Source organism: Rhamphochromis sp. 'chilingali' (genome assembly GCF_963969265.1).
Source record: "Rhamphochromis sp. 'chilingali' genome assembly, chromosome: 19".
Classification (NCBI taxonomy): domain Eukaryota; kingdom Metazoa; phylum Chordata; class Actinopteri; order Cichliformes; family Cichlidae; genus Rhamphochromis; species Rhamphochromis sp. 'chilingali'.
The window spans coordinates 28,643,284-28,660,398 of NC_137946.1; the positions used below are offsets into that span (position 1 = coordinate 28,643,284).

General features: G+C 41.2%; 1 protein-coding gene across 1 annotated transcript; it reads left to right on the forward strand.

Annotated features, from left to right (window-relative positions):
* Positions 1–414: 414 nt before the first annotated feature.
* Positions 415–16,878, forward strand: rcc1l (RCC1 like). Its single transcript, XM_080867760.1, has 12 exons — positions 415–620; positions 1,297–1,582; positions 1,781–1,910; positions 3,433–3,561; positions 6,423–6,489; positions 7,090–7,141; positions 7,468–7,552; positions 8,247–8,428; positions 11,112–11,199; positions 12,822–12,995; positions 14,934–15,019; positions 15,507–16,878. The coding sequence occupies exons 2-12, from the start codon at positions 1,298–1,300 to the stop codon at positions 15,582–15,584; spliced, it is 1,356 nt and encodes a 451-aa protein (XP_080723886.1). The 5' UTR covers positions 415–620; position 1,297; the 3' UTR covers positions 15,585–16,878.
* Positions 16,879–17,115: the final 237 nt, after the last annotated feature.

Sequence of the window (17,115 nt, forward strand, 5' to 3'; positions counted from 1 at the left end):
TTTTGAATCTTTTCCTCCACTGCTCAAGTCTTATTGAAGTTGTTTTGTGTCTTTCCAGGCTGTTTGATATTGCTTACTTCCATTTGTGGAAACTTGATTGGCTTTCAAAGCACTTCTGACCTATACAAATCTATTTACTCCATTGTTAGGTTTTACAGCTTTAGTTATGTGTTATTTTATAGTCAAAACAATAAATCTTCTAATAAATTATGATTTTTTTTTATTGTAGACATAGCTAGGCAGAGTTATATAAGTCATTTAGGTCATCTCCAGCTACAGCATTAAAATGATTTACACATATTTCCTGCCATTCTTTAATCTGTTCACCTTGGCTGTACCTGTAGAGCGCTTTTGGAGCTCCAGGGCAGCAGGCGGCGCTGTTGTTTTATTCTTAAAGGCGAACAGACGTGACGGAAGAGGGTCCTTCTGCATCCTGGGTTGGAGAAAGTTGACCTAAACAAACATGGAATAACGGCCCTGAAACATTTTCCTATAATTTCACCTGGGTCATCATTTCTGTAGATACCGAGTGAGTTTCTCAGCATTACAAAATGCGGCTCTAACTGGAAGAGAAGAGAAATTTACCCCGGCTCAGTGGCTGCTGTTGGAACGAACACGAGGTGAAAGTCCCTTCAAATTTAACCTAATTTTAACTACCTTTCCGCAGCGTCAGATGTACAATCTGATAAGATTAATCATAAATGCCTTATTCAAATCCTTATAATCCGTTTTTAAAATCGGGGTTGATTACGAAGACTTAGTATTAGCTATTTTTAGTGTAATTTAACCCAAAATGGATGCTCACGAGTCCCTTAGTACGCCTGTTTTAATGTGGGACAGCTAACGTTAAATTGTTAACCAAGGCATAAATTGCATTTAATCAAAGCTACTGTGGATCAGGTCCATGCCGAAGTTACTGTTAGGCTTTAGGCTTTTATATAAAAATGTAAAAGTCTCCTAGTATTGCGTGTGTAGTTTTGTAAAACTACAGAACGCCTAATTTGATAGAAAATGTAAATGAAATGTGGCAGTGTGTTTTTTCCCCTACACATTAATATTACATTTTTAAAAAATAATAACACAATTTGATAAAACAAAAATATATTTTTATTGTTCTGTAAAGGCAATTAAAAAATTCTGATATATTTAAATGGAAAAGTAAAGAATATTTTTATTTTGAATTAAAGAACAGTTAATGTGGCTTATCATTGCAATATTAAATGTCAGTATAGTTGGGTTAAACAACCACATCAACTTCATCTCTATTGTTTTCCCTATCCCTGCCTTTTTCTACAGGATGGCTTTTCCCTATGTGCAACTGTGTCCCCGGCACATGAGAGCAGGCCTTCAAGTCTGTTGGTATGCAACACTCAGCAAAGCATCCAGACCCCAGGAGAAGAGTGGCAGTGATCCGGTCTTCCAGTATGTCGGCCAGCACAAAAAGCCAACCCATAAAGTGTTTGTCTGGGGCTTCAGCTTCACTGGTGCACTTGGCATCCCTACCTTTGTAGTCCCAGACAGCGGCAGGAAGAAGCCCCGCAAATACCAGCTTACTCCTTACCGCCTGGAGACTGCAGAACAGGTAAAATCGGCCGGCAGTATGAGTCTTATGGGTTGAGCTTCTAAAGATTTAGTAATTGTTATTTAGGTGTAACTTCATAAAATATCAGTCAAATCAGGTAAACTGCTGCTGCCAGTCATACCCATGTCAACAAACCATTTTATATGTCTTAAGAGAGCTTTGTAAAGCTGAACTTGCTTTCTGTTGCTGCTGTTGCAGATCTCCTCTGCTGCCTGTGGTTACGGTTTCACTCTCATCGCGTCTCCATCCAAAGATGTGACCAAATTGTGGGGCATGGGCCTGAACAAAAATTCTCAGTTGGGCTTTCAGCGCACTCAGCACGACCGCCGTAAGACAGAAACTATTTATTTCTTTAAAGACAGTTTGAAGAACATTGGATGTGAAAGAAGAATGGCTATTGGACCCATCAGGTGATGGCGATGCTATACATTGTCTATATAAATAAGATGACCATCTGTAGCTGGTACGTTACTGTGTGAAGTCTTGTTTGAAGTTTCTTTTTTGGTAAGGATATATGTACAAGACAATACATGTGAACTGCATAGCAAGGAGGGACATAGCTTCTGGGCCTGTAAACTAGAGCCAATGCCAGAGTGCCTTAAACCTGCATTCTTTCTAATGGCCAGCAGGGGGCAACTGCTGTCTGCAAAAAGAAGCGGAGAGACAAGTAAAGAAGTACCCCAGAAATTAGGATAACTTTTACACAACTAAGGTCTGCAGTTAAGACAAATGCTGGAGGTTAAATTTTGGGGTTGTACTGGGTCACATGATCCATGTGCTTAGTAGAAATTCTTCTAATGAGTTTGTGGTCTCAATCACTAGTTCCAAGACTTACTGAATAAAGCATGGTGTTCATTTTGTAAATTATGTTTCCCATGAGAGCCACCAAAGACTTTCTGGCTTCAACAGTTTTGCTTCTCAGTCACTGAAAGCTGCCAGAAATCAATTGAATGCTCCCACTGATTTCCAAAGAGAGGCTGTCTTGAGCAAGGGAGTTCTGGTATCTAGGGATCTCATGCATAATTGTGACAGGTGGAGCTTGCGTTGGTATCGGACTGTTGTGGTAAAGGGATAGCTCTACTTGAAGGGGAGGCGTTCGATGTACCCATCCATCTACGTCCCAACCCTCACCCATGAATGTAAGCAGCCAAAATGAGTTTCCTCCATAGGCTGGCTGGGCTCTTTAGTCATAGTTTGAGGAGCTCTGATGTTTGGAGGGATCCCTGAATAGAGCCGCTACTCCTGCGTGTTCATTAGGAAGCCTCATGGAGGAAAAGTTGATCATTGCAGTGAATTGCAACAAAGTTATTAACAGGAAAGTAACGGGTAATAAAAGCTATCCTACCATGCCTGTGATAAGAGCATCAGCAAAGAGGAGGCTTTTTAAAGATGTCTTTGCTTCTGTTTTCAATATCTTCTACTCCTGCTAATATATCGGGTCAATCTGAATGGCGAATACTGCAGTAAGTACCCATGCCCTCTTTAACAGTGACGTCACTGTTTTTACGTTATAAGACCATTGCAGCGACCATAATCGGCTCTCTAGGGTTACATTTGTGAGTCAAAGCTGCCAAGTGGCTGTAATGTGTAATTTGGAAAACTAAAGTGGTAACCTGCCATAAACTATATCCATCCTTTATATATCTACAAGGGTATATATCTATCCCATATAGTCTATGGGATAGAGCTGAGGAGTGGTCTTCTTGTGTTAGCACGGGGATATGTTGTGAGTGTGTTTCTTCCATGTGTCACATTCCATTTCACAGTGTTTCTCTAACAAGTTTATATTAATATTACTTAAGGAGCATCACTGCTATTTGTTCATGTGTCGTCTCGCCCTGTTTGTGTAGATAAGAGCTACGACTACGTGTTGGAGCCGTCCCCGGTGGCCCTGCCTCTCGTCGAGCCTCTGCAGACCAGAGTGGTTCAGGTTGCATGTGGCCGGGCTCACTCTCTAGTCCTCACTGACCGAGAGGGAGGTAAGAGACGCACACCTTCCGCACCAGCCTAAATCCAAACCCACAAAAAGCTGCGGAGCATGTCGCCCCCCCCCCCTGTAGAAACCTTTCAGCCACCTGTCGCACCATGTGTCCTTTTACATCATCCACCCACCGCCAACCAAAAATGAATCATTATCAGGCAGCTGTTACAGCTCATGCAGAAATCTCATTAAGGTCTTCTGGTACATTCAGTAAATTAGCAGACCGATGTTCCAACAAGTGTTTTACTTCATTCAAATCCTAATTTGTGAAAAGGCTTTTTGCCACTTTTGGTTGCCAGCCAGAATCTTTTCTGTTTTTTAATTTAAATGGGCTTTTATTGTGTTTTGCTAAATTGCAGAGTGCTTTGTTGTGATGTTGTTTTAACTGGTGGTAATTTGCTGGTAAACATTTACTCCCAAGATTTGTGAGGCTAGTTTCTGACAAAAGAAAGATGTGTCGTGGCTAACACACAGTGCGATCTACTGCGGTGCGTTGTTTTAAAGGGTACTGCAGCTGATATTTTAGATTTTTCTGACATGAGTATTTATGCAGTTATCTAAATTACTTGTATTTTAAGTGGCCACCGAGTCATAAAAACAGCATGTATAAAATCATCTTGCAGGTTATGTTTCTGCTGTCCTTGATATCGCCTGTGTGACCAAAGCCTGGTGCACCTGTTTGCAGAGCATACAGAGCGTTTAATTCTGCAGCTGAAGTTAGCCAGACAGCTGTTCTGTCAAACTCAAACTATCTCTTTTTTAAACCTTAGTTTAAACAACATAGCAGATTGTTGTTGCTACTAAATGTAATCAAAGTATTAAAGTCAATAATCTTACAGCTTTTCATTGCATGTACTGCAGAGTCCATTAAAGCTTTTAAAAACAACTTTATCTAAAACACTTTGAGCTTCTCAGGTGTTTCTTTTTTATTTGAGAATCAGTTTTTAGTGAGGTAGAGTGGGACACATGCAATATATTGTTATGTAATATCATGTCTAGAGATGGACCGATCCGATATTACGTATCGGTATCGGTCCGATACTGACCTAAATTACTGGATCGGATATCGGAGAAAAATAAAAAATGTAATCCGATCCATTAAATATCACGAAAGCACCTCACAAAACTTGCAACACGCCGTAACTCACCTCAGAACGTTAGCACGTCGGAGCAGTATGCATCACGTGATAGAGCGGCTGTGGCATGCGGGACCTGTGGGTGGTCTGGATAGCATGTGGAGCTTCGCTAGCAACCCGGCATTTCATCTCCGACAAAGTTATCCCCGAGAGAAGTAAAGCAAGTGTGTAAGTCCATCTCTGAATGTTTGTAAAGCATTCCTGCGTTAAGCTTAACAAGCGATATATGGAGCGACTGCCTCTTCTTGCTGCTACTTCAATCATGAAACTGCTTAATGATCAGCTGATCGGCTTTTCTGTCGCGAGTCTGTCTCTGGTTTGCTTTTGGCCCACTTTGCACCAGAAAGAGGAAATCAGCGGCTGAACAACAGCAGCACGTTTAAGCTTGATAAGCTGTTGTTAGAATTTATTTAATATTACTTTCTACTCCAGGATCTTTTTCTACGTAGCTGACGCTGGTAACTGTGCAGGGGCGGATCTAGCAAAGTTTAGCCAGGGGGGCCGATAGGGCATTAACAGTGAAAAGGGGGCACAAAGACATACTTTTCTTTCTTATTCTCATTTAAAATGTCTAGCTTTTAATAAATAATTATCTGACACCCAAAGTTTTAATTTGATGCAAAATGAATAGAAGTCCATTACTGTATATAGTAACTATTAAGTCTAATATATATACCCTAGTAAGCTATAGTACTTTTTCCTTTGGGAAGGTACCATCTGTGCAGTCTGCAATTTTGTTGAAGAAAGATGTTGAATCTATTTAATATTTCTTGAAAAATAATTGATTTCTGTGCATTTTTTTTCACACTGCATCAAATTAAGGTTGATTACGTCGATTAAGCATCATGAGGTGGAGCGTGAGGGGTGGTTCCCTATTTTTTATTTATTTATTTTTGTTGTTGCTGGGAGTTGGAACCCTATTAGTTAGGTTGCTTAATATTTACGCTAAGTACTCTTTAAAATACCAGAATAGGGAGGATGGTGTAGGTTTAAGTTTATTAGATTGATCAGTATTGCTGAACTATGAAATATTTTTTTTTGCATACAGGTATAACAGAATAGCTTTAGTGTAGTTGTTGTTTTAAACTTGAGTATGAACTTATACAAAATGCAGCAAGATATTTAAAAAACAGTTTTGTTGATTAAAAAACACTATCGGATTCATATCGGTATCGGCAGATATCCAAATTTATGATATCGGTATCGGACATAAAAAAGTGGTATCGTGCCATCTCTAATCATGTCTAAAATTAAAAAAAGAGTAATTCATTTACACAAAAATGACAAAAATTGGATAATTGAAATGTTTTAAAAATGTTAATAAATTAAACAATTAAATTCAAAACAATTTTATTTGTATAGTGCCGAATCACATCAACAGTCACCTCACAAGGTGGTTTATGTTGTATAGTAAAGACACTACAATAATACAGAGAAAATCCCAACATTCAGTGTCCCTGTTTGAGCAAGCACTTGGTGACAGTGGGAAGGAAAAACTCCCGTTTAACAGGAAGATGCTTCCGGTAGAACCAGGCTCAGGGAGGGGCGGCCGTCTGCCGTGACTGGTTAGGGGTGAGGGGAGGGAACAAAAGATACACTGTGGAAGAGAGCCAGAGATGAATAATAACTGATTAAATTAAACTAGTCTTAATCATTAATATGACTTTACACGATGCGTTCTCGCACCCTCACACTCCTCTCTCTGTTCTGTCCTTTTCTCTAGTTTTCAGTATGGGCAACAACGCCTATGGCCAGTGTGGAAGGCGGATAGTTGAAGATGAAGTCTACAGGTGTGTCTTTCTGTATTCTGCTGTTGGTGAAATACACCAGCAATTTTCTGATGTCACAGAGAAACCAGCAGGTTTCGGCGATTTCATCTGGAAGCGTCTTTGGTCTCTATTGAAGCTTTTATTTTGGAAATCATATGAGACCGCCTTTTCGATTGAAGCCTATCCCAGGTGTCACAGGGCGAGAGGCTGTTTATCCTGCACAGGTCTCCAGGGCTAACACAGGAAGACAAACAATCATTCAGACTCACATTCACACCTATGGCTAATTTAGAATCAGTCGGTAACAGTACATGCATGGAGGAGCCACACAGGCCAAGGGAGGGCATGTAGGCTCCCCACATTAACCTGATAGCTTTTTCTGCTATAGCTGTAACTTATAGTTATAGTTTTCAAATGTATGTAGAAAACTGAAAATGTCACCTTGGGCTGTGACCCTCGCTTTGGAAATCACTGCTCTATCGAAAACTCCCTTGGCTCTTTGCCTTGGTTACACATGCTGGCGGGAGGTTAAAGGAAGGCTGGCATGCTGCTGCGATCTCCTAAAGGCACTGCTATGCTTGGGTGATGAATCTGTCATTTCTCTTTCTTGCGTTTCAACAGTGGCAGTCACATCATTCACAAGATAGAGGGCTTCAGCAGCAGGGTCATCCAGGTGAGTGCAGGCTGTGTCTGAGCAGTGATGACAGACGGTTTTTCTATGTCTCATTTCCCTCCCTTTCCAAACATTTGGTTGCTTCACATCCTGTCCAGATCCAGATTATTTTAAGCATGCTAACACCTGCCCAGTACGCGTATTAAAATGTCATTTGGTGCTGTTGCTACACTAATCACCTCCTCTCAGAAGTCCATTCATTAAATTAGTCTTTTTTTTCATGAGGTCGTTACTTGAATCTTATCTTTCCTGATGGATTAATTGAGCATTTGGCTTGATGTGACACCAACCACTGAAGTTAATGTGTGTTTTATTACTTTTTCCAGGTGGCATGTGGGCAGGACCACAGCCTTTTCCTCACAGAGACAGGAAAGGTGTTCGCCTGTGGATGGGGTGCAGATGGACAGACGGGTCAGTGCGCGTCGCATGTCATGAAACTCGGCATCCACTAACCTTGAACACCAAAAAATATAAAGAGAAAAAAGTGATCTTTACTACAGTGGACATTTCTGTTTCAGTAGAGTGGCTTTTAACATATAACATTAACAGCGATGTGTTCATACAGTTTAGTATATCAAAACAAAATTATTGCCAAGTTTCTCTTTTTCTTGGGGGGGTATACGACTGATAATGATACCAATGCTAGCAGTTATCTGCTTTTTAGGCACTTCAGGTAAAACCTGCTGGAGCCAACTTCAATCTCTGATTGTTTTTGAAGTTTTAGAGTTATAATTGGCCCCTGCCGTTTTGTTTCTAGGGAGCCAGAAAAGCCCTCATGTGGTTGAAAGGGTGGAACGTCAAGTTACCTGCTAATGATAGCCAGCTTATGACATTGGCTGATTAACAAGCTGCATCCATAAAAGTACAAGTGGCTACTTAAAGCTAAATAACAGGCTAACAAAACAGAAATAAGTTCACCAAAAACTGAAGCAGAGACTTACTGGATGATTTGTACCACCTAGCCAGCCTCTAGTAGCCATCAGATGAACTCCACGTTGGCATTGATTTTAAGCCCTGGTTGCTGCTAAATAACTTTTATTTGTAAGATTTTCACTTTTAATAATTTTCTGGAGACATTTGCTGACTGCAGCATCTCATATTCCAGGGCTGGGGCACCACAACATCAGTTCCAGTCCGGTGGAGGTGGGAGGAGATCTAGCCGGGGTGGAAGTGCAGCAGATCAGTACATATGGGGACTGCAGCCTGGCTGTTTCCAAAGATGGGCAGCTGTATGGATGGGGCAACTCCGAATACAGGCAGCTGGCCTTTGTCACACAGGCTACACAGGTGAGGGGAACTGATGGTGCCTGAACAGGGCCCGCTCATGTGGCTGGTTGAAGCCTCTGCCTGGTTCCATTTCCACCTGTCACTCATCTGTCCACGCCGTCAGAGCGAAGCAGCTCACTTTACTGTAGCCACTATTTTTTTCTTTCTTTTTTTACATTTTTTAGAACTGAACTGAAGAACAAATTTCAGAGAAATTTGTTGTTAAAGGTTCATAAGATTGTGCCGACAAATAGTCCTAATATAAGGTTCAAGGTTCTTTATTTGCCACATGCATAGCTATACAAGTATAACACACAGTGAAATGTAGCCTGACACGCTCCTTGACATGTGCAAAAATTGGGGGGGGGGAAGAACATCATATATATATATATATATATATATATATATATATATATATATATATATATATATACACACACACACACACACACACACACACACACACACACACACACACACACACACACACACACACACACACACTGGGTGAATGTGCAGTAGTAGCAGCAAGCAGGTGAATTCTGTACATTAATATGAATAGACATCTGACTATTTTACAGGATAGACAATATAAACATATTTAAAATTAAAGGAATTTGAAATGTACATTGTGCCTTGGTTTAGAAGAGTCTGGAAGAGTCCTGACTCAGTCAATTATAGATGATGTGAGAGGGCGGGTGTGTGTGTTTAGGGTGTTAAGGCCGTCCTGTTGAGCACTGCGAGTGATCAGGATTCATAGAGTCCAGTAAAAAGGAAAAAGTTCACAGTGTGATGAATTATATCCTGTAGACTTCAAATCAAACAATCATCAGATGAAAGCCTAAAAAGTTCAACAGTGCCAGAAATGACGTTATTAGAGCCACTAAACTATGAAAACACTGGCATAGAGGAGTCTGACTACACAAGACGGGCAGAGATTGACGTGACTTTAATGTACAAACTGGTCTGTGATTTAAATCAAAGGGAGTGAAAAGGTTAGCTGAGTTGAGCATTGAGTTTACTAATTTTACCGATCAGTTTTAAAGCAGCGTGTTAAATATGGAGAAAAAAGAGGAAAACCACAGAGAAGATTCATGGATGTAGTGAAGGAGGGCATGCAGAGAGTTGGTGTGACTGAAGGATGATGCAGGAATAAGGTGAGATGGAGGCAGCTGATTCGCTGTGGTGACCCCACAGCTGAAAGAAGAAAGAAAGGATTACTTTTAAAGCATGTGTGGGTCTGTCCCCACACATGCTCTTTCTGGCTGTTCCAAGTTGAGCTTAAATCCAAAGATGATCATGCTTTTGCCATCAGATGATGGTTGTCTTACAAAAAAACTTGCAGAATTAAGCTTTATCTCCTTTTATCGCTACTAAAGACACATGTTTATAGATTTGTGTTCAGTTTTCTTGTGTGTGTTTTTTCTCTGATAAATTGCTTCATAGCTTTTTTTTACTATTCACTCGCTGGGCCCACGTCCTCATTTGAGGTTTGACAGTGTTTAGTAGATAAAGGTGAATGACTTGGACATGAATTTAGCTGCGGTTTGGTGGAAGGCCTTGAATGGGACTGGCAGCGACTCCCTGGCCTTGCAGATCCCCATTTACTAAAAATAAGTGAAGAAGTTAAAGAATTAAAAAGAGGAGGGAGGGTGAGGCATGTAAACAAGAACAAACACCTTGTAGAACTGGGGGAATATATATAGATGAGAACCAGATGGAGCTTGTTTGGAGGTTTGGAGGTTTTCTCCATTAACTATGCTGACCATTAATTTTTACCTTTCATTTACTGAGTGTTTCTTCTGCATGTCTTATCCTGACCTAATGTCTGGCTTTCTGTTTTGAATTTAGTAATCTGCTTTTGTTTGCTGTTAAAACACTTTGTAAACCTGCATTTTTAAAGATGCTGTGTGTCACAAAGACTGAATTAATGTGCATTAATGTGAAGCTAAGCAGTTAACTCATTGCATTACATTACATTGCACTATGAAGCTGTTTTTCCATCAGCTGTTGAGCCCATCAGCTCTGAACTTTCCTAGAGCCTTGAGTGAGAACGCAACTTTCCACCGCAGTTAAATTGGACATTAAACGTCCTTTAACTTGCCATCTTCCTAGTACACAGTCTGAGAGATGTCAGATTAAGCCCATGTGAGAATACAGCAGGTTGTCTATTACCGGCTGGAGAACGATTCTGAGTCCTCCCTCCTGCACATTTTACACATGAAGCACTCTTTTCTAAATCGCAGGAAGTAATTTCAGTAGAGAGAGGACTCTGACGCAGGCTGACTTGTCTTCTGCCTGTAAGAAATGTCAGCCTTACTCACAGTCTCCACTTGATTCTCAAAGCGTCGTCCAAAGTTGAGTATTTATGTGTAAATGCTACCTTTACTGCATGCTGCAGTTTGAATGCAGAACTTTTGCCTCTAACTGAAACTGTTTTTAGTCCTTAGATGTCCTCGGATGTCTAATCTCTTGGTAAATGATTTCAGGAACATATTTTCAATCAGATGTATAAAATTAGGACCAAAAAGGAACTTGTAGAAGTTGACTTATTGCCTTTAATGATTTGTTCATAATTCTTGGATGAGGCCAAGGCTTTGGGGGAAAAGACAGAAAGCACGTTGCAGAGAGACCAAACTCAACGTTTACTCGATTATTCATATAGATATATCTTTTATTCATTTTTCTTTTGTTTATTTTTCAGATGAACTCTCCTCGTCATCTCCCTCTGAAAGGCTGCGGAAAGGTGGTTCAGGCAGCGTGTGGAGGCACACAGGTGGCCATACTCAACGGTCAGTTCACACAATCAAACAGAAAAAATAACAAAAGCGGACGATTTGTGTCGGAAAAGTTTCCTTTACACTGTCTGGCTTGTAGGATTAAAAATGCATTTTCTAGTTTGAGTCTAGAGCAGTCGCTCCACACGTGGCCTCTCGGTAGCATCGCTCAGCACAGTTTTGGATGTCTGGCTTCCAGTTTGTTCCTATCATGTCTGGCTTGTTTGTTCATTTACGTTTTTGACGTGGTGGCAGACTGTGACTAACTGTTTCAGGTAAACATCAGTGTACCGTGCTAAAACTGAGCTTTTACTCATCCTTGGAGCGGTGGGTGGTTTGTTTCCGTCAATGTTGAGTCAACCGGCAGGCTGATTTCCAATAAATTCATCCTGACTGAGTGACACATTTCTGGTCCTATTTTTAGACATTTTTGGGGAAAAGTAGCTTCCTTCCACTTTTACTCAATCAGACTTGCACATTACATGTTAGATATAACACTCTTCATTACTGGTGATTATGAATGCAGAATGAAAGCTATATAAAACCTTCAGCTGTACATAAGTGATGATACTTTAACACGGGATCAGTATTACCCTAGGACCTCTAATCATGTGTAATAATTGTGGAGGTTGTTTGTGCTGCCATTTTTTGCCTTACATATTACTCCCAGTAAAGAGGTCCTGTGATCGTATTAACTGTTTAGTCCATTTTCCCATCTTCTATGCTCTACTCCTGAATAAAAAATAACGAGGCTGTGTTGAATATTAGGTTATAAAACTATAAAGTCTTGAAGCATTTTGGGTGAACATTCAGGGGGGTCAAAAGGTAAGATTCCTCTAGCCCGAGGGGACAGATGACATGTACGTTTCATTTAGTCTTTGGTGACTTTTAACATTTATCATGTGGCAGCTCTATAAAATGATGGTTAGGGTTTATGTGAATAAAGGCAGCTCTTATTTAAAAATGTTTAGTATCTGTGTTCACTGCTGCAATACTACTAATAATAACCAGCTTGCTGTCTTCATCAGTCATGTTTTTGGTTCGTTGCTGTTGAGAAGAATCTGTTGCTATCTGTACCATTTCAGCCCTGCACACAGGACAGTAATCCTAACAGTGACCCGCTGACGGTGGGATGTCAGTGAATTCAAATAAAGTGGATACATTTAAAATAAATTACAAAAAACAGACATTGGGTGGTTGGGTGTGAACTTCCTGGACTTTCTAGTCAAATAATATTTTTGCTGTATAGAAGAGAGTACTGGGTCAGCTACGCATTACGTCTGCAGGAGCTCCTCGATCATGGAGACCTATGCCATGAAGCTTGGTGACAGTTTTTGTGCTGATGTTAATGCCAGAGGTGGTTTGGACCTCTGCAGCAAAGCGTTGGAGACTTTTACGCACTCTGCGCTTCAGCACTCAGTGACCTCGCTCTGTAACTATGTTGCTAATTTGTGATAATGCCGCTTATGGACTGAGACTGAACTGTAACAGTTACAGGACTACGCTTGCATTCAGAGAGCTCTTTAGAACGAGCCGTTCTGTCAGATAGTTGTAAAAGAACGGCTCGTAGTTTTGTGATATGTGTAGCTTTTTCTCCTAGTCGAGCTCTAAAGTCCGGTATTTGTGTGTCTTACCAGACAAAGGAGAGGTGTTTGTGTGGGGCTATGGTATCCTTGGAAAAGGCCCCAAACTGTCAGAGTCTTCGACCCCAGAGATGATTCCCCCGACACTGTTTGGACGGTCTGAGTTTAACCCCTCAGGTGTTGTGTCCAGGATCAGGTGTGGCCTCAGCCATTTTGCTGCAGTGACAGGTATGCGCACAGAAAAGACACAAACTCTCCACGTCAAATCAGCATCACATCTTGACCTGCACAGTGATGCTTCTTTACAATATTCCTGCCTTATTGCTCAGATTTCTGCTTTTTTTTTTTTTGAGCCCGGATAAGAAATGGAAGAATAAAACTCGCAGTGCAGTCGTTGCAGTCTCAGGTGCTTAAAAAGAGGCGGACGTGCCCGCTGGGGGAACAGTTTATCGCTGAGTCAGGTGATGTAGTGTGTTTATGGCGCTGAAATGAAAAAGTCTGTCTCGTCTTGTTTTTGTCGCTGAAACACTGGACTGGAAACATCTCTTTTGTCAGGTTTTATTAGTCCGAGGCTGAGGCTGGAACCAGCCAACGGCACTAAAACTTCAGACTGAGTTGTTCTCGTTTCCTAAAAGCATTCATTGTTTTTTGGAGTTTAGTGAGTAAAAGGGTAACTTGAAGTTATTGTAGGGAGGACCAACTGCATTTGTGAAAAGAGACGTTAAGACTCCAGACGGAGCTGCGTAAAGCTGAGTGAATAAATCTAATGAATCAAAGAGGTGAGGCCACCAGCCTGAGATTTCTGAATACGCTGCACTGATCTGACCATTGTCAGCCTGACCTTTATGACTGCACTGCTGTGTCAGAAAGGTGCTCTCTTAATCCAGAAGGAAGTCTTTAACACCAGAAAAACAAGCACAGTGGCTCAGTGGTTAGCCGCTCCCTCAGAGCATAAAGGTCCTGTGTTTGATTCCACAGAGAAAAGCCCGGGGTGGTAGTTCGATCTTAAGTGTGTATATAAAAAACACTGTTAGAATGTAACATAGGGAGGGACTAACAGTAAGTAGGTCTTGATAAGTATTAACTTCTACCTACTCTCTTTTGGTCTTGAGACCAAAACAAGCAGTATAACAATACAGCTCAGTGTTTCTACTTCGTAAAGCCGTGCTACTGGAATCGAACAAACCCATCAGCACGACTCTTTAGGCTCACACTTTAGGAAACATATGAAGCACTGGGAGCTCATTAGCCAGACTTTGCTTTATAACTGAAGCGCAGAAATTTTCCCTTAATTGACAGAAACTGTAAACAAAGCAGAAAAGTTTAAATAGTGAAGAAAAACAGGAAGATTTCTTTCTTTTTTCCTTTTAATTGAATACTGCCAATAAAAGATGATCAATGTGTTACTGACTTCCTTTGGTGTATTAGAGGCTACAGGTGACGTCTTCCTCTTCTGGAGTTTTCACAAACCATCCAGAGGTCTGAATGGTTTGGTTAAATTCTCCAAAACTGACCGAAGTGCTCGCTAAGAACTAGTAACTGCCTTTTAATTAATTCAGGGCCCGTTACGCTCTGATTTCAGCTCCACCTTTGGTGCTTCAGTTCATCTTCTGGTTCAAACATTCTGATCGGATGCGTTTGAAGAGTAGGTGGAAAGGGCCTGAACTGTGTAGCTGAGACGAGCACATTCAGGGTGTCCACGGAGTTGTGTTATTTTAAGTGACAAACCTCTTTCTCATCTGTGGATATTGTATCATCGGTGGCTTGTGTGTAACCTTTTAATGTAGTTTTTCTATCTTGAAGCATTGGCAGTGCAGATATCGTTGGTGTTCGTGTTTATGTCTTCGTTGCATTTGCTGCTATGTTGCTGGGTATTTGTTTGTTTTTGTTTTGTTTTTTTTACCGGGAAGCAATGCAGGAATCTGCATCATCAACCATGTGCACAAAGTCTATTTTTTCTTAATCTATATTCTATTTTATTTGGTATGTCTTTATTATTGTACAGTACTTTGGTCAACAACTGTTGTTTTTAAAAGTGCTATATAAATGAATAAACTTGAAACTTGTTGTTATTACATTACTGCTCCATGCTTCATCCTTCTAATCTGTGGTCACAGCTTACTGATATTTATTTTATTATTATTTATTTAAATGTCTGCTTCTCAGATCGGGGTGAGCTCTTCGTGTGGGGGAAGAATGTGAGGGGTTGTTTGGGCATCGGGAAGAAAGACGACCAGTACTTCCCGTGGCGGGTAAGACACCGATTCAGTATTAGTCATCCAAACAAAGAGAAAACCATGCAGCTGAGCGTCTATTTTTGACCCACTTCTTCTTCCTTTGGATCAAAATAAATGCTTTTTCCATATACTTGTGTCATCTGTATTCTGGGGAAAATTTTGTGTGCTTTAAGTAGAAAAAAGTACGGTTGTCTGTGTGTGAAGGTGTTATAAAATATTCGCTACCTGTATGTGCCCTGTTGAGATTTTCAATTTAAGTCTGCAGACTTCTATCAGCACGTCCTCTCAAGACATTTTAACAGGATTGTGTAGAGCTCACACTTCTTGTCAGTGTTGCACATTGTGAAATCCTGGGTCACGTACAAAAGAAAGAACATAAATAAACCCTCTGTCCTCGCTGTATGTGCAGTAAAAGCACAGAAACTGCATGTCTTCCTTCCTTACTTCCTTCCATTTTATGTTGTTGTTGACTTCCTTCTTGTGGGTTATTTTTCCACCTCAGGTGACTGTACCAGGCCAAGTGGTGGATGTAGCGTGTGGCGTTGACCACATGGTGGCGCTGACGAAGTCCCTCCTGTGAGCCTCCTGTCCTCACCAGCGGTGGATTAAGCCTGGATGTTTGGGCCGAGGCCTCCCGCTGACCCCCGGCTGCCCCGGAGAGCCGACTGGAGGCTCGGTGTGGAGCGGCGAAGCCAGCTGCTCTCCACAGGCGGTGGACCCGGTCACGCGCTGACGTCAGCGGAGGGCAGAGCGGATGATTGCGCAGCAAACTTCCACTGACACTGCTCACTTTATTCTTTATTCTTAAGGTCATGTGGGAAAGACATCCAAGCCTCATTTTATCACAACTAGAGCTCAAACGAGTCGTCAGTTAATTGATTATTCAGTGACGCTGTGGTGGGAAAAACAGTGAATCTTTCTGTGAAAATTTGCTGTTCTTAAGAATACACTGAACATATTTGGCTTCTGGATAAAATGAGACATTGGATGTGGTCACTGTGGACTAAAAACTGAACTTTTATCGACTAAACAGCTCTTCTGCACACAGAGTGATTATAAAAATAAACTTTAGCTGCAGCAGTATTCCTATTGTTTTGTCCCTGTCACTCGTGTTCTCACCAGCTTCGATGTGGTTCTAACTTTAATTTTCTCTCACGTGTGACTCATTTGCTGCCACACTGGAGAAACAACAGGAAAATGTGGCCGGTGAAGCGCGCCATCGACAGACTCGTACGGTTTGGGTTTATTTCAAACATTATGCAGCAGCGCTTTAAATCTCTGCGGCACGATAAAATATTTGTAAAACACTGCAGCTGTTGAAAAACCAATGACAGCAAAACAATCCACAGAAATGATTATCTCCCTGCCAACTGCAAATAGAGGTGAAGGCACTCAGCCCGAGGGAGAAAACAGGTTTCGAGGAATCAATTTTACAACCCGAGCTCCCGTGTCATCGGTCGCGCCCGCACGTTCTGCATACGCAAGCAGCGAAAATCTACAGCAACTACAATCGTGTCGCGCTGACAGGGTGAGAGGATGCTGATTGTAGGAGTGTTGGGGCTGAAAAGTGGCTGCTGATGGCTGTAAAATGAAATAAGAGGAACAATTTGCTTAGTTGTTTATGTTGTGTCTGCTTTTCCCGTGAAAATCACTGAATGGCAAAGAAGCGATTGGCTTTTTATATCCTAAATCAAAATAAATTCACTTTTAAATAAATGTACACATCAGTTTTTTGTTGATGTATTAGACTTAAAAACCTCTTCATTTCTGATAACTTCTATGCAAATTTCTTCACAAAAACTCTTCATATTTTTCTCATGTATGAAATGTTACAGTGGTGGTTGCTCATAATAAAAGGCCAGAGTTTTAAATGATGCAGTCTGCATATGTGTAGAGCTTTCCTGGGAGCTTTTTTCCTATTCTTGGAGGGCGTGGAGAGGCAGCGTTGTCATGCGGTTTATGGTTTGACCCTTCTTGACCACTGGGGCCTTTCTATGTAGAGTTTGCGTGTTCTTCCTGTCCCTGTGTGGGTTTCCTCTTGCAGACCGAACGCATGCTTCTTAGGACAATTGGCGATTCTAAAATTGACCAAAGTGTGGACGTGAGAGTAA

Excerpts from the sequence above, each read along its gene's own strand:
- rcc1l (XM_080867760.1), top strand. The coding sequence starts at position 1,298 with ATGGCTTTTCCCTATGTGCAACTGTGTCCCCGGCACATGAGAGCAGGC. Across the intron at positions 8,429-11,111 it reads TTGTCACACAGGCTACACAG|ATGAACTCTCCTCGTCATCT; the intron begins GTGAGGGGAACT and ends TTTATTTTTCAG. Across the intron at positions 15,020-15,506 it reads ACCAGTACTTCCCGTGGCGG|GTGACTGTACCAGGCCAAGT; the intron begins GTAAGACACCGA and ends TTTCCACCTCAG.